The sequence below is a fragment of the Abramis brama genome, assembly GCF_963993115.1.
Source record: "Abramis brama genome assembly, chromosome: 4".
Lineage (NCBI taxonomy): Eukaryota > Metazoa > Chordata > Actinopteri > Cypriniformes > Leuciscidae > Abramis > Abramis brama.
Window position 1 is genome coordinate 45,646,178 of NC_139966.1, and position 22,264 is coordinate 45,668,441.

At 37.2% G+C, this 22,264-nt stretch overlaps 2 protein-coding genes across 3 annotated transcripts; one reads left to right on the forward strand and one right to left on the reverse strand.

Annotated features, from left to right (window-relative positions):
- The first annotated feature begins 189 nt into the window (after window positions 1-189).
- Window positions 190-11,762, forward strand: klhdc10 (kelch domain containing 10). Of its 2 annotated transcripts, XM_084113049.1 has the most exons (10): window positions 190-499; window positions 3,282-3,374; window positions 6,914-7,135; window positions 7,266-7,420; window positions 7,542-7,690; window positions 8,814-8,898; window positions 9,107-9,173; window positions 9,276-9,323; window positions 9,424-9,563; window positions 9,679-11,762. In XM_084113049.1, the coding sequence occupies exons 1-10, from the start codon at window positions 415-417 to the stop codon at window positions 9,886-9,888; spliced, it is 1,254 nt and encodes a 417-aa protein (XP_083969175.1). In that variant the 5' UTR covers window positions 190-414; the 3' UTR covers window positions 9,889-11,762. The 2 variants fall into 2 exon arrangements, with proteins under 2 accessions (XP_083969175.1, XP_083969176.1); XM_084113050.1 differs by lacking the exon at window positions 3,282-3,374 and having other exon boundaries at window positions 216-499.
- A 60-nt stretch (window positions 11,763-11,822) lies between these two features.
- cax1 (cation/H+ exchanger protein 1) lies at window positions 11,823-21,757 on the reverse strand (the record flags this gene model as incomplete). The annotated part of the gene is made up of 20 exons (XM_084112936.1): window positions 11,823-12,166; window positions 13,494-13,602; window positions 13,687-13,765; window positions 13,853-13,947; window positions 14,579-14,724; window positions 14,817-14,935; window positions 15,178-15,215; window positions 15,321-15,439; window positions 15,513-15,612; window positions 15,742-15,925; window positions 16,036-16,177; window positions 16,503-16,602; window positions 16,680-16,865; window positions 18,840-19,022; window positions 19,313-19,374; window positions 19,479-19,595; window positions 19,929-20,037; window positions 20,180-20,292; window positions 20,619-20,774; window positions 21,685-21,757. The coding sequence occupies 20 exons, from the start codon at window positions 21,755-21,757 to the stop codon at window positions 12,093-12,095; spliced, it is 2,304 nt and encodes a 767-aa protein (XP_083969062.1). The 3' UTR covers window positions 11,823-12,092.
- Between the last annotated feature and the right edge of the window lie 507 nt (window positions 21,758-22,264).

Below are 22,264 nucleotides of genomic sequence, written 5' to 3' on the forward strand. Positions count from 1 at the left end.
TATACAACAAACTACAGCATTTTTGTAGTATTGGACATTTTGGGTCAGCTTGAAGTATTTAATTCAAATGTACCAAAATTGTACAACTCAAAACACCCAGCATTTATTTCATGGCTTCATGATTTTAAAGTTTGACGTTTATCATGAAGACTTTTATCTTGAAATGCATAAAAAAAACCGTCCATATGTGTTTTTTTGGTGGCCATCTTGAATGTGTTCAATTCACCAGCGTTTCTGCCTTCACATTCATTGCAAAGGAGACCCGGTCAGGTCCATCTATTTAATTTAAGCGTCTCTTTCTTTCCGGGGAGAATGGGCTGAGTTATGCTCTACGATATACCTCTGTCTGTTGAAGGAAACCCCGTTGTCTGCGAGTGCGTGTAGGTGGATGATTTCAGCGTGATTTTTGGAGCGATGTCTGCCGCAGAAGGAGCACACAGCCCGGACAGACTCAATCAGTTCGAGCGGCTGTCTGGAAGGCCTCCGATAAGAGCCGCAGGTCAGTGAGGACTCTGTAAACCGCTTGAATAAGCACAGAAACAACAATATTTTTTTCCAGAAAAATTAATTTTCTATCTAATTTCTGTCATAAATATAAAGCACAGTTATTTTGTATTTCACATCTCTCGCGATGCTAGCATCTAGCGTTAGCCGTATCGCTAATGGTTTTGTTTTTATTAGAAACTTTTCAAGTTCGCATCTATTAATTATGATGTGTATCACATATTTAACTTCGCAAAAGTCTGTGCTTTGTAGTCGTCATTTGATGTTGGCTTTACCGTCAAAAAGTTGCGTTAAATACGGTTAGCGTGGGAATGGAGCTTGACAGCTTCATTTGCATTTAGCTATTGATGTCAGACGTATTATTTGACTGTGATATGAATATTTTTAATAATTTACATCTGCATTTAATGCTTTTTTTATCAAGTATTTGATCGTCTTGTCAAGTGAAGTTTAAGCATTTCTCTTTAATGCATCTGTTAAATGTTGATTTACAGACCAAGCTCTACTAACGTTACTGTTATAAAGTTCAAATAATGCCAATACAGTTGTTATAAATTTAAAAGCAGCTAGTGCTTGAACTCTATGCTCTTGGTTTCCAGTTTTAATTCGTTTCAGCCCTGAATAAGCAAACCTGTTTGCAATCATGTTGTACTTGTTACATAGTGATCGACTAAATGAATGCAAGTTTGGGGGAAATTTGTTACTGAAATATTTATTTGTATTTCTAGATTAAACGTAAAAGTTAAATTCCGTTTAAAAGTTGTAGACTAAATGGGTTTTAATGCACACCAACAGTAAAAAGAATGGATGTGGCAAGGCTTATATACAGAATTACTCCATGTTTAGTGTGATGTTTATAGTTTAGGGATGTATTTCACTTGGCCGTTTGTTTGGACTGTTAATAGTGCCACAGATCAGCACATGGGTAAATAAAAGCTGGACTCTGTCTGGTTCTGTTCAGAGTCACGGTGTAAATACTTCTCTTTTTTTTTATCTTTCAGCAGTAAGACATACACTAATAATTTCAGGCAGCTGTGGTGCATTAAAACAGTACTTGCAGTGTGACATTAGGACTTTAATGATATTCACACACCACCCATCACTGCAGAATACCTGCAGCTCTAGCCATCTGTATCCTCCTTCCTGTTTATATGAAGAGCTATTAAACGCCTTACTTGCGCAAAATCTACACCAAACAAGAGTTTATGTATTCGCCACAGGCTTCTTGAGTTAGAACGCATTATGTTACTCAAAGGTTGTCCTAAACATGTGTTTTGAAGCTGCAGGGCTTAATGCACAATGCACGTCATGCATAATACACACTTCTCAGTTGGAGGCAGCCGGTTCACTCACTGTAAATGTAGCCCTCAGATGTTGATTTGCATATGGCAATCTTAAAAACCTCAAATCGAACCATGTGACTTGCTTTTCATTTGGTGCTGTAGTAATCGTCATGGCCTGCAGTTTGTCTTCAGTGGACATCTTCAGTTTGTATTTTGAAGGGGCTTACGTCATGTGTTCTCACACCTGGGGAGACTTTTGACTTCTTACCACACATAATCCACTAGAAACCACGTGACAATGCTCTGTCAAACATTACTGGGATGCATCCATCATTTTTATTGTCGTTTATTTGCTGTTGAACCTAAGCAAACCAGTTATCAGTGTTTCCAAACATTGAATCCAGACATATCAACACAGTACATTTAAACAGAGTTCCAGTGAGCATCATTTTTTCCAGGTCTGGATAAGTCATAGAATAAATAAAAAAAAGCTAGTCTCTAAATTACTTTGACTATGAATGTAAAAATTGTAAAAATCCTTATCCAGTAATCATGAGAGAGCGTGGGAAAATCATTGAAATTAATTGGTAAGAAGGTGTGGGAAATCCTTATCTTTTTTTTAATTAGTATTTTCATTGTTTTTGAAAAGTCTTTTACACTTACCAAGGCTGAATTTATTTAATCAAAAGTACAGTAAAACAGTAATATTGTGAAATATTATTACAAAAATATTATTACAAAAAAAGTAAAACTGCAATGTATTCCTGTGATGGCAAAGCTGAATTTTTCCAGTCTTTAGTGTCACATGATCCTTCATAAATCATTCTAATATGCTGATTCGATGCTCAAGAAACATTTCTTAGCTATTATTATCAATATTGCTAACATTTGTGCTGCTTAATATTTTTGTGTTTTGTAACAGCATCTTCATTTTATATATGTGACCCTGGATCACAAAACCAGTCATAAGTCACATGGGTATATTTATGGCAATAGCCAACAATACATTGTATGGTTCAAAATTATAGATTTTTATTTTATGCCAAAAATATTTTTTTTTTAAATAATTTTATTATTTTTTTATTTTTTTTTGCAATTGTGCATGTTTTCTATTTTATCCTGGGTATATGTTGTTCATGCACAGGTACCAAAGGACTTTCATTCTGCTTTGCTTTGAGTATTAGGGCTGTTGAACTCTGTCGAGTATTTTGTGGTCCTTTTGAATGAGTCTCTTAATGTTTTTCATGGTTATTTATAGCACAGATTACTTAAACTGTGGGGCGTGTGGCAGTGAGAAGTCGTTGTTTTTTTAATGTAGGAAGTGACATACCATCTCACTTCATTGTACATTAGCCTTTTTTTACTTCCAAACCCATTTTGTTGACCCCTTGAGTGATGGGCAGGGTGTTTGTCTGTTTATGTTTTTCTTTATTTTGCCATTGTCCTTTTGTTGTTGTTATTTTGTCTGTCTGACTGCGGTAATTGTGGTAACAGGCTCTAAGAAGAGAGTTTCCTGGGTACAAGCTCGAAGACTCCTCGGCCAGCCCTGCCCCAGTCTACGGATCCCTAACAGGTTTTTAAGAGAAGGTGGGTAATAGGCGATGTCTGCCTTTAACTGAACTTCAAAAAGAAAACCCACATGAGAAGTCTGGAGGCCTCCCCCATGCTGTCCCCACCCTCCCTCTCTTCAAAACTGCTCTTCTTCACTGTGGTGTAAAAGAAAAAAGACCACCGCTCTTTTTGCCAGGGCTCTTTCTGCTAAGCTTCATTGGGGGCAAAGCTGGGGCAGGATGGCTTGGGTGTTTAAAAAAATAACGGGAAAGGCCAAAGTGTTCATCTGGTTGTAAGTGATGTGTGTTGATCCTTTTTATTTTTATTGATTTGTGTCAGTTTTTATTTGTTCACTTCCCTCCCATCTTTATTATCCCTGCGATGCTCTCACTCAGGTACAGCTTCCAGGTTTCAAGGCAAATTCACTGGCTTGAAATTTGCAAGGGTGAGGCTTTGCATGCTGTGATCGTAGGTTCGGTGGCCTGTGAACCGTGCTGATAAATTATTTTCAGAGATTCATAAAGTTGGGTGTCAACTTATCAGTTTTGTGCACTGGGGAAAAAAACGGATGTGTGGAAATTTTACATCTTTTGCGCTTTTGGTTAATTGTAATATATATTTAATGTATTACATAATTGAAACAAAACATTTAATAATATTATACTTTCCATTTTTTTATAATATATTTAACAACAATAATGCTAATAAAAATAAATTGTGTATGTGTGTGTGTATATATATATATATATATATATACATATATATATATATATATATATATATATATATATATATATATATATATATATATATATATATATATATATATGTATATATATATATATATATATACACACACACATACACATACATTATATATATATATATAATTAATAAATGAATAAAAACCTATTTATAAATGGAGTTGTTTCAGCCAAGATCCTGTTTGTGTATCTGAATCTGCATTGTGTTTGGGGGAGTGGCCATAGCTTCTTTAATATGAATATTTAATTAAGCAGGCCTGGACAAGGAATGAAGGCTTATTAGGGTTTGAACTAGTAGTTGTTAATTAATTTGGTGTCGCAGGTGTGTTCTGTTCACTGTTACCCATGCTGTTTTGTGTTGAATTGTTGTATTTGAAGTCGCCATCGTGTAGATGTTTCTTCTAAACAAGTCAAACTTCAGATATGTATTTGTACATATAGATTTGACACATTTTCAAGCTTTATCTGAGTGAAAGAAGTTCATTTAAGGCTAATCCATTCACTTCTACATCTGCAATATTTGGATCCCATTATGAAATTCTAGTGCATTAAATATGAAAAAAATCTGGTTGGAGATTATAAAGCTCACTCAGTTTTAATTTGTAGATTCAAGAATGCATTTCAAGTTGGATGAACATGGTTAGATGTGGTTGGATTGACTTTACTCATAATAGAGTTGATCTAACTCAAGAAAAGTGTATTCATCTAACATATACAGTGAGGAAAATAAGTATTTGAACACCCTGCTATTTTGCAAGTTCTCCCACTTAGAAATCATGGAGGGATCTGAAATTGTCATCGTAGGTGCATGTCCACTGTGAGAGACATAATCTAAAAAAAAAAATCCAGAAATCACAATGTATGATTTTTTTTAACTATTTATTTGTATGATACAGCTGCAAATAAGTATTTGAACACCTGAGAAGATCAATGTTAATATTTGGTACAGTAACCTTTGTTTGCAATTACAGAGGTCAAACGTTTCCTGTAGTTTTTCACCAGGTTTGCACACACTGCAGGAGGGATTTTGGCCCACTCCTCCACACAGATCTTCTCTAGATCAGTCAGGTTTCTGGGCTGTCGCTGAGAAATACGGAGTTTGAGCTCCCTCCAAAGATTCTCTATTGGGTTTAGGTCTGGAGACTGGCTAGGCCACGCCAGAACCTTGATATGCTTCTTACAGAGCCACTCCTTGGTTATCCTGGCTGTGTGCTTCGGGTCATTGTCATGTTGGAAGACCCAGCCTCGACCCATCTTCAATGCTCTAACTGTTCCCCAAAATCTCGCAATACATGGCCCCGGTCATCCTCTCCTTAATACAGTGCAGTCGCCCTGTCCCATGTGCAGAAAAACACCCCCAAAGCATGATGCTACCACCCCCATGCTTCACAGTAGGGATGGTGTTCTTGGGATGGTACTCATCATTCTTCTTCCTCCAAACACGTTTAGTGGAATTATGACCAAAAAGTTCTATTTTGGTCTCATCTGACCACATTACTTTCTCCCATGACTCCTCTGGATCATCCAAATGGTCATTGGCAAACTTAAGACGGGCCTTGACATGTGCTGGTTTAAGCAGGGGAACCTTCCGTGCCATGCATGATTTCAAACCATGACGTCTTAGTGTATTACCAACAGTAACCTTGGAAACGGTGGTCCCAGCTCTTTTCAGGTCATTGACCAGCTCCTCCCGTGTAGTTCTGGGTTGATTTCTCACCTTTCTTAGGATCATTGAGACCCCACGAGGTGAGATCTTGCATGGAGCCCCAGTCCGAGGGAAATTGACAGTCATGTTTAGCTTCTTCCATTTTCTAATGATTGCTCCAACAGTGGACCTTTTTTCACCAAGCTGCTTGGCAATTTCCCTGTAGCCCTTTCCAGCCTTGTGGAGGTGTACAATTTTGTCTCTAGTGTCTTTGGACAGCTCTTTGGTCTTGGCCATGTTAGTAGTTGGATTCTTACTGATTGTATGGGGTGGACAGGTGTCTTTATGCAGCTAACGACCTCAAACAGGTGCATCTAATTTAGGATAATAAATGGAGTGGAGGTGGACATTTTAAAGGCAGACTAACAGGTCTTTGAGGGTCAGAATTCTAGCTGATAGACAGGTGTTCAAATACTTATTTGCAGCTGTATCATACAAATAAATAGTTAAAAAATCATATATTGTGATTTCTGGATTTTTTTTTTTTTAGATTATGTCTCTCACAGTGGACATGCACCTACGATGACAATTTCAGACCCCTCCATGATTTCCAAGTGGGAGAACTTGCAAAATAGCAGGGTGTTCAAATACTTATTTTCCTCACTGTATGTATCTGAAATGTAGATGCATTTTATTGCCCAACTGCTTACCTTAAAGTTAGTCAAATCAGAATGGGTTATGTTTCTATGTTATGGATTAAACTAAACTAATAATACAGTTTGCATTTTGTTTCACAGGTGACTTTGTGAAGAACCAACTCAAATGTGTCTTTAATCTCCTTCCTGCTTTCCAGAACTGTCCTGTGGAGGCTTGAATATTGACGTTGTGCTTAGTCAGAATAATTTGTTGCCTTAGGGCTGGTTCACACAACGCATGTCACGTAGAATGACGGTGCAAAAGACGCGAGCTCAGCGGTTAAAGACGTCTGCGTTTACTTGGCACAGTGAATGACCCCTTACTGTTCAATCCCAGCAACAAACACTGGATCTCATTTTCCCTCCATCCTTAATCTTTCCTTCTACCTTTCAAGACAGATGCTAACTCACTGAGGACCTCCCAGCTGTTTGTTCGTCTCATCATCAATAGGCTGCTGTCTGTCTCTGTAGGTCACAGAGCCCCCCCGGCCCGGAGTGGCCATCGCTGTGTAGCAGACAACACCAACCTCTATGTGTTCGGAGGGTACAACCCCGATTACGACGAATCAGGCGGCTCAGAGAACGAAGACTACCCACTGTTCAGGGAGCTGTGGAGGTTCCACTTCGCCACAGGGACATGGCAGCAGATCCGCACGGAGGGTTTCATGCCCACCGAGCTGGCTTCGATGTCAGGTAATGTGAAAATGATATTTTAAATTGTTTTATTTTATTTTTATTTTGAGGATGTTCCAAAAAGCCACCGGTATGTCAGGTATTTTAAACCTCTTTCCTCTCTTGACCATCTTGTTTGTACGTGTCACAGCTGTTTTACACGGAAATAACCTGCTTGTGTTCGGCGGGACCGGAATCCCGTTCGGGGAAAACAACGGAAATGATGTTCACGTCTGCAATGTTAAATACAAACGTTGGTCCCTCCTCAACTGCAGGGGAAAGAAACCCAATCGAATATATGGACAGGTACAAAAACCCAAACAAATTCATATGATTTAACCTATTAATGAAAACAAGTACAAGGTATCCAATGTTTTCTAGTATGTTATGTAGATTAAATGAGTGATCCCTATTTTGTGTTTTGCAGGCGATGGCCATAATCAACGGCTTCCTGTATGTATTTGGAGGTACGACAGGCTACATCTACAGCACAGATCTTCACAGACTGGATCTAACAACACGTGAGTGGATTCACCTGAAACCCAACAACCCACCGGACGACCTGCCTGAGGAGCGGTGAGTCAACTTTTTTGGGGGGATTGTGGTTTGGTCGTAACCGTTAATTGAAAGTGTATTCAACCTAAAAATGTTCATAAAGTAATCGTAAAATAAATCTATATGAATCAAGCGGGTTTAATCCAATCCTTATGAAGAGACATGATTGCTTTGATATGATGAACAGATTTAATTTAGGCTTTTATTCACATATAAACATTAAAGGTAGGGTAGGCAATTTCTGAGAGGCTAGCAATAGCAAGCTAGCTTTGAAAGCTTCCTCCAACGTGCACAGCAGAGTTAAAATACCTCATGTCTCAAAGCACATAACATTACAATAATAATGAACGTAAACGACTTCAACTTGTACCACCTGACTGCTGCAGATTAATTTCGGCATTGATAGTGCTGCCATACAAATGCATAATTCCGAGGACAGGTATCGCTTAATCACTGCAGTTATGCCGTGAACTTAGCGTAAGCTCATTGTTTTGGTTCAGGAGGAACTGTAAAAGGCGGCTGCTGTCTGTCTACAACTCTGCGTAGTCCTGAGACTTCCACAGAAGATGCATGTAAATGTTTAAAAAATATTTAGACCATTTTTATTATTGATTGCTATCAGGATGTGAAGAGAGTTTTAACCAGTATTACGCAGTGTTTATGAAAAACCTTTAAACAGCAAACATACATATAGCGTTCAAATTCGGCAAACGGACGCTCACGAGATACAGTTGAGCTTCTGTTTGTGCTCTCTGATCAATATTTAAATGTGAATAAAAGTCTAAATTAAATCTGTTCATCATATAAAGTGGTCGTGTCTCTTCAGAAGACTTGGATTAAACCAGTCTATTCATATGAATATCTTTTACGATCTCTTTATGAACATTTTGAAGTTTTGGGTGTATAGACTTTCAATGGAGGGACAGAGAACTCTCAGATTTCATTAAAAATATTTTAATTTGTGTGCTGAAGAGGAATGAAAGCCTTATGGGTCTGGAACATCATAAGGGTGAGTAATTGATGACACTAACTCTTTAAACAGACTAAGCTAGGGTTACTAAAACTCACTCTTTGTCTGATGTTAAAAGGTCAGTCTTTGAGCAGATATGACAAACTTCCTTCCTTCTAAATTTGTTTCTTGTAGATATAGGCATGAGATAGCTCATGATGGACAGAGGATATATATTCTAGGAGGTGGAACTTCCTGGACTTCCTACCCATTAGACAAGGTACAAATGCTTCCATGAATCACCAATTTAGTTCATTTCACAAATGTTACATGATTTATTTTGTTTACTGGAAATAATTGGCCTTGCTTATGAAATATAAACACGTCCCTGTGCAAATAGTTCTTAAATTGTCCAATCAAACTGCTTATGACAATTTACATTTCATTCAGAAATTTTATTGTAAGTGACAATTGTCCCAAATGTTTAGATACACGCATATAACCTTGAAACAAATTCCTGGGAGGAAATCACAACTAAGCCTCATGAAAGAATAGGTAAGTAATGAAATTCTCATCTTAATCTTTTTGACATCTGACAAAGGAAAGCATTTTGTGAATGTTTTGTATTACATGCTTATTCAGTGCTTTTTTTTTCAGGATACCCAGCCCCACGGAGATGTCATAGTTGTGTGCAGATTAAAAATGGTAGAGTCAGTTAATAAACTAACTGTTGAATTGAAGATTTTACTCTTTTACCGTTACTTTTTCGAGCTCAGTGTTTGATTGCTGTTGTGGTTTGTGGCAGATGTATTTATATGTGGAGGTTACAATGGTGAAGTAATACTGGACGACCTGTGGAAAATCAACCTGCAGACGTTCCAGTGGAATAAACTACCTGCAGTGATGCCTGAACCTGCGTATTTCCACTGTGCTGCTGTTACCCCGGTCAGTTTTTATTTACACTTTTTTTTATGTATTTACATTTTTATTTACATTTTATTTTTGTCATCCTCAAGCATTCATATATTTATTCTTATTTTTTATTTATTTTTCCTCTCAGGCCGGTTGCATGTACATCCACGGTGGCGTGGTGAACATCCATGAGAATAAGCGGACTGGTTCCTTGTTTAAGATCTGGCTGGTAGTGCCCAGTCTGCTTGAGCTGTGCTGGGATCGTCTGCTCAAATCCTTCCCGCACCTGGCCCAACTTACCCCGATACAGCTGCTAAACTTGGGCCTCACCCAGGAACTCATTGAACGCTTAAAATGAAGAGGGGGCTGTGTGCGCGAGGGACCATATGTGTACGTACTATGTGTGTCCTTTTTTTTTGTTTTGGAAGCTGATCATGGGCAGGACAACGGCACTTGACGCCGGCGCGTGGACTCAAGCTCCAGGATCAACAAAGGAACCCCATCCTAACGCAGCCCGCCTTAAAACTAAAAACTGAAGGATGCCTTTTTTTGTTTTGCGTATGCACGTTTTAATGATTTGAAAATCAATACAAAACATAAATATCCTTTAAAGTGAAGGGTTTTTTCTCAAACACTATATGGGTCAGTGACCTCAAAGGATTTTTCTTTTCTTTTTTTTTCTTGAGATTGTAATATTGTTATTTATTGGCCTTCAGAAGTGACGTGAGGGACGTTGAGTTGATTTTACTGATGTATCTTAATTCCTCTCCTGTCAAATAATTATTTAAGTTTTATAAATCACCACATCACAGCATGAATATTTAATCAGCAGTGATGTAATTGGGGTTTAATCAGTTTCCAGGCAGCTGAACAGATACCAACTTATGCAGAACTATTGATGCCTGGGATTGTGATTTAAGGTTTTACTGCAATGAAAATGGTGCAAACAGTGTTGAAATGTTGAATGTTTTAACAAAATGGCAATTTTTTGGTTTTCACTGCGAATGTTGATTTTTAGGTTGGACGCTGTTGCTCAGATCTGCAGTTACATCTGCACTTAAGGCACAAACACCAGACTAAGTAATTTTTTTTTTTTTTTTTTTTCAACAAAGCTGTACAGCCATAGCAGAGCTGTTCCCATGTTTCACTCAATTTTGTAAACCAGTCATTACATCACTGTGAATAAGGTGCTCCTTAATTTACTTTTAAAGCTTTTACTGAAATAAAATGTTTGTTTTTCCTTAAATGAATCGTCACTCATCAAAGTTTTTAAATCGACACATTTCAGCCAACTGCAGACACTCATTTAATTGATCTAGTGCCTTTCCGAGCAAGACCTGATAATGTGCTAAATTTAACATTGAGACAAAGCCTGGCTAAAAGCACTTTATTATTTTTATTCAAATTTTACTCAAACAAGCTGACCTGAATTTATAATACAACAAAGGTGCGCACTTACCATTTTCATCAAGCTTTCTAGCACTTGACACATTTACAATAAATAAAATTTAAGACTATTTCATGTTTGGTCAGCATAATGCTAATGATATTTTGGGCCTTGTGTATATCTGTACAGTCAAAAAAAGAAAAAATGAACTGATAACTTTCCTGTCATTTAGCAATAATGTAGCGGAGCATCTCTTTACTATGCGGACCCATTTAAACTATCAAGCTCTGAATTCAAAGCATCATCAGTTGAAATGCCAAATACAGCATCTTGAATTCAAAGTTCATGCATTTTATTTTAACGGTTTGTGGCCATGGAACTACATTTATTAGGCACCAGCAATTGATGTAGTTGAGTAAAATGTTAAAAGATTCATAATTGCTATCATTACACCCTCTGTATCTGTAGCTTCACTCTGGAATTGGGTCACATACATGCTCAAATGTGCCTACCCACCACTTTCTGCCATTTTATTTCTTCATGACTGGATTCCTGTTTGCATGGGTCAGGACTTTAGGATGCTTTGTCATACAGGCAATGTGCAGACTGTGACAACTCCATATTTATGACTTTCATAGAATGATTAATGATTCGGCGGAATATTTCACTCAGTCTGCATGGCGTGACGGGAGTCCCTTCATTTCTTTGTGTTTTTGAGACGAAGGGTCTCGCTGGACTTCAATTCCTCAGTTGTGCAGCAAATGTTTAAGGTACTCACCAGTTACCTGTAACTTGTGTACCAGTTTTGTGTTTTATTGTTCAAAAATTAAACTTGTTCAAACTGCTGGCTGTGTTGTATCTCTGGTGTTTTTACATCTAATCAAATTACAACAAGAAAAGTTAATGAAAAGTTAATTTATTTATTCATTTTGATAGATTGCTACATCTACACTTTTTTTGTGAATGTAAAGTATTTTACGCATATTTTAAGTAAACATGATGAAATTACATTCAGCTTCGATCAGGCTTAAGAAAGAGCTCTAATACTTCACATGATGAAAAAAAAAAAAAAATCATCTAAATAAAGACATTTACAGTGTATATGGAACAAACATACACAAAAACACTATACAAACATGCCAGCAATAAAAGATCATAGGGGAAAAAGTCATTTTTCAACATCCAAGAGGAGCAGGTGCAAAAAAGTACAAAGCCAGGAGAATGAGGTACACAACCACCAGAGCCGTTCCTGTTCAGGAACACAACAACCATAGTCAGAAATTAGTATTCACTTTTTTATGCAACAATGAAACCTGAACTAATATCTTATAACTAAACCAAACCATAGAAATTACATAATATTACTAATTCATTGTCTCAAATCATGCACAACAAAAAGGTGCAATAAACAAAACTTGTAGATATACATTTATACATAACATTTATACCGTATTTTATTATTATTTTGGTAACACTTCACAATAAGTTCTCATTTGTTAACATTCATGTTAACTAATGCATTAACTATGAGCAATACATTATTATTAATACATGATTTTATAAAAAAATACAATTGTTGATTGTTTTTGCATGTTAGTTCACAGTGCATTAACTAATGTAAACAGATACTTTTGATTTTAAAAATGTATTAGTAAGAATATAGTAATTGTAATGTAGAAATGAACATTAATTAGGAGTAGCTATGTTTCCATTCCATCCATTTTAATGTGCATTTTAGGATATCGCATTAAAAAAGATACTGGATGAAAACGGCAAGATGGGCATAAATTCTAAAAGTGCACATAAAAAAAACTGTAAAGTAAAAAAAATTCTGATAAGACATGCGCATAAAACTATGATGGAAACACATTTACTGAATAAATCCCTCAAACAAATAAAAACTGTCTCAACAGTGGATGTTATTAGATAACTGGACTAACCAGCTGAACATTTTTATTGCACAGCATCTCAAATGTTGGTTTGATCATTCTGAAATGCCTTAGCCAAAGCCTGTCATCAAAATGATTTGGATTAATTCCCTCTAAGCATCTCACATGATTGCATTTTCAAATACCAGGCATCTGAACGCAAACCAAACATTTCGTCCGCGCACTCTGAAATGCAAGTCATTTATGATGTAGGAAAAAATAGTGGCGATTGCAGCAACTTCCATTTTTATTACAGATATTTTGCGCCAATTTCCCATGAAGTGACCATTTTGTTTTCCTGAACATGGGATGGTGCTTTATTCGTAAATGTTTTAAGTTAATCGCAAACGTTTTAGTTAATTTTTACAACTTTGGATAGAAACACGTAGAAACATGTAGAAGCATTGCTAGTTCATGCTAACTAATGTTAAATTAATCATTATTGTAAAGAGTTACCATTATATTTTTGAATAGTTCACCCAGAAATCTAAATTCTGTCATCAGCCTTTTTCAAACCTGTATGACTTACTTTCTTCAGTAGAGTACAAAGGAGTATTATTGCCGAAGAGCGATCATGGCTGTTAAGCAGACTGTTCCTTATGTGATATGATTTTTATTTTGGACAAACTATTCCTTTACCATGCTTACCCTGAAAGTAGTCCGACTTTCCATCCATAAATATGTAGTTGACCAGGATAACGCTAAAGATGCTTGCCCAGAGGTGTAAATCACTGAATATGAGAACGAATCCAACATCCTTTGGAGAAACATAAAGAACTTGTGTCATACTGCAGAACTGAGTAACAGAAACCAACTTAAGTTATTTTTGAGTGTGACTTACGTAAAAAGCATTGAACAAGATCAGTAGCGGTATCTGCAGCATGCACACCTGAACTGCAATGCAGCTCCCCACTTCCAGGCTAGATGATAAACATAACCATAATAGAGGCAGATCCAGATCATATATTGAAAAAAAGTCAAGTGCACATTTTTGTAAAAGTTATAACCTGAGACTGATGTTGTTTTGAAGAGCAAACTGGATCCCATTGACTATCTCAGGAAGCTCGGGAACCATGGCCAATACAGTAACTCCAATAAAATACTGTAACACAATATATTTGTGATATAAATTAATATTTAAGCTTGGATACAGAGTAAGAACAAGGCCTGCTATTTATGAAAAAGACCTATAGGCTATTTATAAAAAGTTTTGTTTTTGGTGTCTACTAAAACTTTTGGTTTGAATGTTCAAAAAACTCATTATTTATCACTTATTTTAAATAGTTGCAGCACCTCTCTTCCCAGTATGCATGTAATGCTGTTTTACTTCCGGTCTCTATGAAGCCCCTCCTTCCAAAAAGCGCAATGTGCTCTGATTGGTCAGGTGGACTAGTGAGTTGTGATTGTTCATCACACTACTAAAGCAACTCGACCAGGACTCGATTCCTTTGGTGAGAATTATTTAAACGAAGAATATTGTGACGTGAACCATCCTGGAAGAAAACTCAAGACTACAATCGAGGTATTTAGGGAGTTCAGAAACAGCGCCCTTTGGAGTTGACTTTGTGCTTTGTAACTTTGAAGAGCTTTTTCATGCTCGAACAGCAACATTACAAAAGAAAGTTGAACATGTAAAAAAAAAATTATAAAATGTTAAATAATTTTTTTTTATTAAAAAAAATATTGGATAAAAAAAAAAAAAAAAAAAAAAAAATGTATATACATTTTTGTACCTGTGAGACACTGGAGTTGGAGATGATCGGTTTGATGTTTTCAGTGCTAAGATCAGCACAAGCTGCCATCATTACCGTAGCCAAAATGAGCACCACAAGAGCTCTCGTTCTAGACCAATGAACCACTGCACCATGGTCACTAATAACTAACACACACACACAGATATTAGGACATTAAATAATAAAAGCACACACACCTACAACTGCATAACTGAAATGCAAAATCACAAATACACACCATGACAGTGTCCGTCACTGACGTGGATGTCATAAATATGCGAATGAGTCTTAAGGGTGAAGATCAGACCAATGAGATACGCAGCAGGTAACAGGACAGAGATGGTGTACACTAAAGGCCTGAAAGCAAAGACGGAAATATTTGAATGTCTTTATGCTGTAATAAATACTTTTGAATAATGACTGTTTACTATTGTCTTTTTAGAGCTGCTTTACACCAGAATTGAATTCTGCTTGCATCACTGAATTATTATTTTTCTGTTTAACACTGTAAAGCTGCTCTGAAACAATGTGTATTGTATAAAGCGATATATAAATAAAGATGATGACGACTGTAAAAACAAGTGCGATTGGATACTCACTCGATATGACTCAAAAAAAGTGGTCGGTTGTTTTCGCTCTGTAGAAAAATATCATGGTCATATATTTAAATACTGTGCTTTGCATCATATACATCCACAAAATGTGTCTAAACGGCCTGAATTATATTAAGTAAACAACATACCAGGTCATAGTGGCAATTGTTACATATGAAGGGCTTTGTGGTGTTACCAGGTGAGTTGTTACAGCCCTCACATATAAAGTTTCCATAAGCTTTTGAAAACAACGTGGGGGCGAAAACACCTGTGGTCAGAGGTAAAAGGTCAAAAATAATTCATTCTACCTAAAAACAGTGAATTTTTGGTGGTTCTTTCACCTCCTATTGATATGAAGAGCAGGGCTGAGCTGACCCCTGCCGACCTGCTGTTGAACCGCTGCTCTCTGTGCTTGCAGCCCCCGATGATCATACAGATACCCTAAAAGGCACTCACACAGAATGTAGCTGTTAGGGGAATTTTATAATGTACAACATGTATGTGTGGCTGGTATCAGAGCAGAAGGGCTAGTGTGAGAAAGCAGCATCACAGAAGCACACTCGCTCTCACAGGTATGAAGAGGATGCAGCCCAGCAGGGTGCCGGTGAGAGCAGATTTGACGATCTCCGCATAGCACTTGTTTCCTGCGCGGTGACCCTGCAGCAAAGCTGTGATGTAGAAGGCCATCTCCGTAATCGAGCCGAACGTGGCGTTTACTACCGCTCCCACTGCAAAGTTACACTGTGCGGAAATACTACAGAGAAAACAAGATTTCACACAGATTTTACATGAAAAATAAACAATATAATAAAATATATAAACTTGAATAGGTACATATAAACAGATTTAAGATTTAAATGTTACCTTGCTATCCCCATTCCAATGTAGTAAGACAATGGGATAATGGAGCTCACTGCTGTGAAAAACTTCACCTCTGAGCTCACAAAATAATTATCTCGGTCCACATATCCGATCACCAGAGTGATGATAACCAGCGGCAACAGGTCTGAATATCGGTTTTAAAGATTTTAACATGTCCATAAATACTGCATATCATAAAGAAAATCTACTTTTTATTTTTTTGCAATAAAGCTTGCTAAAGGGATTTGTCACAAAAGTAGTTTAGTTCAATATTTATAACATTTATTGAGTATATTTATATACTTTATTATATTTTCATATGTAATTATTTTCATCATTACCTCCCTTTTGTCTCAGTTGTTATTTATCTTTTCCCGCCCTGTATGTCTCATAAAACAATTATGACTAAATCATACATAAAAAAGGTATGGTGAGAGTGGTTTAAAATCAGGCATAGACATGAAGGATACTGACAGCAAACACATTGATCCCATCCACAGTGTATTTGTAGTAGTACCAGTTGAAGGCACGGTAACAGCAAAGCAGAACTCTGGTCTCGCAACCTTGTGGCTAAAGAATAGTAGATACAACAACTATTAGTAAAACAGTTAGTAAAATCATCATGTAGACAGTCGAATAGTACTCACCTTTTTCACAGTCCGAACTTTGACCTCTTCCGGTGGCATGAGCAGGATGATGCTCAAGGTCCTGGCGTTCATCTTTGACACAGGGATGGTGAACACCATCATCCAGGACAGGAAGACGGCCAGGGTGTGAACCACAGCCAGCAGGGGATATCCCAGCATCAGCCAAACATACGTACTCAACCGACACTAGGAAGAAAACATTGAGGTAACCATTTATTGAATTCTTATCTTTTTGTTGTACTTTTAGTTTATAGTAGTCCTCATGGGCTTCAAACTAACAACCGTCTGGTTAACAATCCTAAACTTTACCAACGATGCATTAAAGCAACACTAAGGAACTTTTCCTCTTCGGTCGCCCTACAGGTTGGAAGCGGAATTGTCCATTACCGCTGTCGTAAATAATTTCTCCGCCCGCAGTCTACTGTCGCACGCACGCTCGTTGTTTATCTAGCACCGGCTTTGGAATGAACGATGTCCACAGACAAGGTAGAGTATGTTGCATGATTTCATGAAAGTATGATGTATTGTGACACCAGAAACGAAGAAAAACTAAATAATGACTATTGTAACGCTTGACGTAAAGCAAGTCAAATTTGTAGTTACAGAAACGCGACCCGGTTTGGCAAACTTGCATAGTGTGGTTATAGCCGATATAGGGACGCAAAGCGAATCCAGAAGTGCCTTTCACCCTGTTACAACTTGATGAACCACTGATACGATTTTGGAAACATTCTTTTAAGGTAAAAAAATGTTCCTTAATGTTGCTTTAACCCCAAGCATGATTTACAGTATAACAATGGCCTATCAGCTAGGCCCTGTTTACACCTGGGTTTAAGATGCGTTTTGGTTGTTTTGTCCACCTTCAACCCCTTCTGTCCTGATTTCTTCGAGGGGAGACTAAATTTATAGGCTTTTTCAGATCTCTCAATCTAGTGGACAACATAAGTTCACGCAATGTACATAAATCCAGACGATTTTGTTTTTAAAAATCTCTTAATATGTAGCGACCTTTAATTTGGAGCAAGAGAAACTGGGGAAGTGACTACTTTGCTCACAGCTGATTGGTCCATTTTCAGTTTGAGGTCTCTTACCCAGAACATAACCTGCCCTGGAGCAGGTTAGCCGTGGAGAGAAAGTTAAAATGGCGATGAACACTGCTTAAGGCCAAGCCACTTTCATGGTGCCTAAAACCCAGGACTGGCACAAACTAAACTGAAACATACTTAGGGCCTGTCCCAATACCTCCCCTTACCCTAGATTTCTGCCCTAACCCTTGTTTTTGCGCGTTCTCGTGTAGGGGTAGGGTGTCCCAATACTCTAAAGAGCAAGGGGGAGTGCTATTCTCCCCTTAAAATCAACCCTCAAAACATAGTGCACAATCAGTGATGGTTGTAAAATGCAGTGTCTGCTGATTATAAATTGCGGGAGGTGTTTGATTGTAAAAAGAGCTATTAAAATTATAAGCACAATGATCCGCGCAAGAGACGTTGACCCTGTTCCCATGGCGGCGCGCGTTCGGAAACGGACTGCAACTAGACAAGCAAACTATACTTTGGGTTTCATGTGCGCGTCTAAACGATCAAATACAGACAAAAATATGGCTAAATGACCGGTTTGGAGATTCACTTTAACACAGTTTATGTCTTAAATGGGAGTTGGTTGTGGAATAGTTGGGAGAAAATGTGTATTATTAGATCTGCATTCGGTCTTAAAGTGGCAGCGTCTAATAAACCTGCGAATGATTACACCTTTAATGTGAATAAAACAACTAAAGGCAAAGAGAAAATTTCTCCCAGCTCTTGAATGAATAACTTTAGCTTTAATGAGCATTAATCTATCTATAATAAACTATGCTGTGTTATTTTACATTTGATTACTTTATTAGATTTCTAGCATATTATTATGGATACTTATATCCTGATCATAACTGGGATAGTTATGTGCATGTATATAATTTACATATAATTAGTGGTGTCCCATTTCATAGGGAAAGATCTTCAACTCCACTTCCCCTCGTTGAGGAGACTTTACTTTTGAGGGCACTCAAAACCAAGTGGAAGTTTTAAGGGGGGAGAAATGGGACAGGGCCTAAGTTATCCACCTAAACCAGCCTCAGGTAAACTGGGCCCTAAATGCATTTTTCAAAACTGACAGTCTCACCCAGTAACGTGTCTTCTTGGGGGGCAGCGTAGGCGCAGGGATTTCTGCGATAAAGACAGGAGCGGAGCGCAGCAAAGGTGTAGATTCTTTCACCTCCAAAGACTCCTTTACTTCATCCACTTCCTCTGGAATGGCCTCACAGTGTGGGAATTTCATACAACATTTCCTAAGCAGGCTGCTGCTCTGAAAGAAAAATTTAAATAGACTTCACATTTAGATTTGAAAGGAGTGCAGTTGCAAATATATCAGTGAAAATGGATCATTGGCATTCTAAATCAATTATAACACGGAAAACATGAAGACTGCAGAGTCTGGAATGAATGTCATGTGCCATGCTACAGACATAAGATTTGTTTATTTAACTGGCCTTTGCAAAATGATTTAACGGTGTGACAGAATAAAAAAATAAAAAAACATGAACAGGGTACATATATGCTTTTGAGGAACCTTCCACTGATACATTTTGCTCTTACTTTCTGCAATGCCTTTCCAAATGGCCATAAGAAATAACCTGACAGCTCCAAACAGAGTTTTCCTATCACAAAATATGAGAAAACAGATTCAAGTGAGAATAAAGGGTCAAAATGCAACTGAAATTGACTATTAACAAAAATAAATGACAAATGAACCCTGACATACCATATGGGATCCCAGCAATGGTACAAAACATCAGCAGACTAACCAAGAAGTAAAACAAAGAGATCCACCAGCCAAAGAGCAATACATATACTATATTTCCAACAGTAACCAGTGATCCTTGAAGCAAAAGAGATCAAAAACATTAGTTAATCAACAGACTACAGTATTTTATACATTCAAATCACACTTAAAATGAATGGGATGCCATAGGATAAATGATCAAACATTAAACCATGAAGCATCTGTAAAGATCTTTCTCAGTCATTTCTGTTTAAATTACTATTAACCAAATGGTCACAAAAACATATTTTTGAGGAAAGTTTTTTTTTTTCTTTAAAAGTGTGCTTTAAAAAAAAAAAAAGTCTTCTGCAATGACACATATTTTCAAGGGTGGCTTGCATGTCCAATAATTTTTGGGGTTTATCTTTTTCTCATTGATTTTTGTCTAACCTGAATGATGTTTGATATAGTTGAGCTCAGAATAAAGCTCCTTAACTACATCAGATCTGTCCTCAATGGGCCGCTCGGTTACATGACTCTTCCATTTCCTGAAACCAAACTGGCATAAAAACATAAACAAATCATTTCCTCCAGTTATTGCATGGATTTGCACCCTTATTCTGTTTTTTTTTTTTTTTCACTCTTGAAACATCCCTGACTGTTAAAACAGGAATATCTCATGAGCGCTCATATTTACACACCTTGTAGTTGTTGGCAAGTTTATGCGCCTCCACCTCGTTTTCTGCTCGGATGGTGGTTCTGACGCTCGTTTCCTGCCAAACGTCATCCGTGCATCGGGAATGCAGGGAATGCCCTGAAAAGTGATCATTTTTGGAGAAAGATCTGCAACAATCCTTTGGAATAAAATGGCTGATTGCTTTTTCATTGCTAATATTTGCATGCTAAAAACACACAAACTATATTTTCACACATTTTGCATAACATTATAACATAAAACAAAATTGTAAAAATGTAAATAATACAAATATAATTAAAAAAATAAATTCTACCCAATAAATATTGAAATTGTTCGAAGCTTATTTCATTCTCTGTTTAATGACACTTTCCTACAAACAAGAGCAAAAAAGTGATCAAATACTATTTTTGAGACTTTGAGTCTGACTATGTGAATACACTCACTGTGGGTAGAGAGGCATTTCGGGGTGTAGTGTGCTAAATACTGGGAGGTGCAGGGGGAAGGAGTATCTGGGATCTCAAGATATGCTCCGGCTACACACAGTCTGTCACACTGGGAGCTACAGCGGCGACCTTTGGGTTCATGGTCCCAGAGGGGCTCTAAAGGTCAAAAAGAGAAAGAAATCAATGTCTCAGTGGATTTAGAGGTTTCTCATGGTCATCTGATGACTTGATCGAGTCCCCAACCAGTCAGTGTGGAACTAACAAAAGACTCCTGATGGTCACATGAACAAGAGTTTCTAACATAACATTAGTAAAGCGACTGTGTCTGATGGCATTGCTAATTGATTTCATGGCATTTTTTTTTTTTTTTTTTTAAATCAAAGCAGAAAAAAAATGTTTTACATTTACTACCATATTTCAACACAAGAAGTCAAATATTACTTATGGGCCTATTAGCTTTAATTGATTTCATATTAAAAACTGAAATATATGTTTAGAAGTTCAAAGGTCACATTACTTCAGCATTTAAGAATTAACCAAACATCACATACTCACAAATAATTTCAAAGACATAGATAGAAAAACTGCTTACAATCTTTATTTTCAGATGTGAGCAATGCAGTGATGATATAACTATTGCCTTTAATATATATAAATTGCCTTTAAATTTGTGACAGATTAAAAACAGACAAACACTTTTTTGACAAGCCATCTGCACATCACTGATGTTTTTACGTGCAGATTTAACGTTAACTTTGCATCTACTACAGTGAGCAGATAGAAACAGGTGAAATTAGTCTCTCCTTAGTTACAGGTGTGACACATTCCCAAAATTCCGCAACAAATCGGATTTGTCAAAATATCTACAATTATTAACTGATATGACTTAAAATCTCCAAAAGAAATCGAATGAGTTTCAATAGTTTAGGAAAACCACTGGTACCCAAACAAACAAACAAAGCAGACAAACAGAGAAAACTAGCTTAAAAACGGTCCGAATGAATGCATAGTGAGAGAAAAAAGTCTCTGAGCTTCTTAATAATCATAAAATGACTGTAATACTCGCCTGAACTCTCGGTGGACCTTCGCCTCCGACTCTCCACATCAGCGGACATCGTGTGTTTGGTGTTGTAAGCCATCCTGCTTCAGTGTTCAGTGTCGCGCCTCCACCATCAGATCAGTTCTTCTGTAGCCACTGCCTGTGCGCGCCACCGACGCCTGCTGGGAGCGCGCTTCTCAGCACTGCCCTTCTTTCCCTGTCTAAACATTTGGAATTAATTGTGTGATGCCAAAAATAACCTACAGTATACTGCGACTACAACTACTAATAATAATAATAATAACAATTAAAATAATAATTATTAGGCCTACTTTTATTTTTGTCATAAGACAGTTTCTTTTTTTCTGAAGGTGAAATCATCACTCGAGAATGTGGCAATGTAGGCTTTTATTGTTCTTAAGATAGTGTCATTGAATCCTTTACTTAGCCTATTTTTATTTCAACAGCACAGATTCATTCAGGAACGAAACACCACTGATGTGTGTTTCTAGGAGACCGTTGGTTGAGCAAAATAAACTGACTGCCAAAATTGTGTTTAAAATGTAAGTTATCTAACGTTACTCAGTATTAGCTTTTTTCTTATTGA

Bases quoted from the DNA above. Each gene is read 5' to 3' on its own strand.
- klhdc10 (XM_084113049.1), top strand. From the start codon at position 415: ATGTCTGCCGCAGAAGGAGCACACAGCCCGGACAGACTCAATCAGTTC. The intron at 7,421-7,541 runs GTACAAAAACCC...TGTGTTTTGCAG, and splicing joins CCAATCGAATATATGGACAG to GCGATGGCCATAATCAACGG. The intron at 8,899-9,106 runs GTACAAATGCTT...CCAAATGTTTAG, and splicing joins CTTCCTACCCATTAGACAAG to ATACACGCATATAACCTTGA.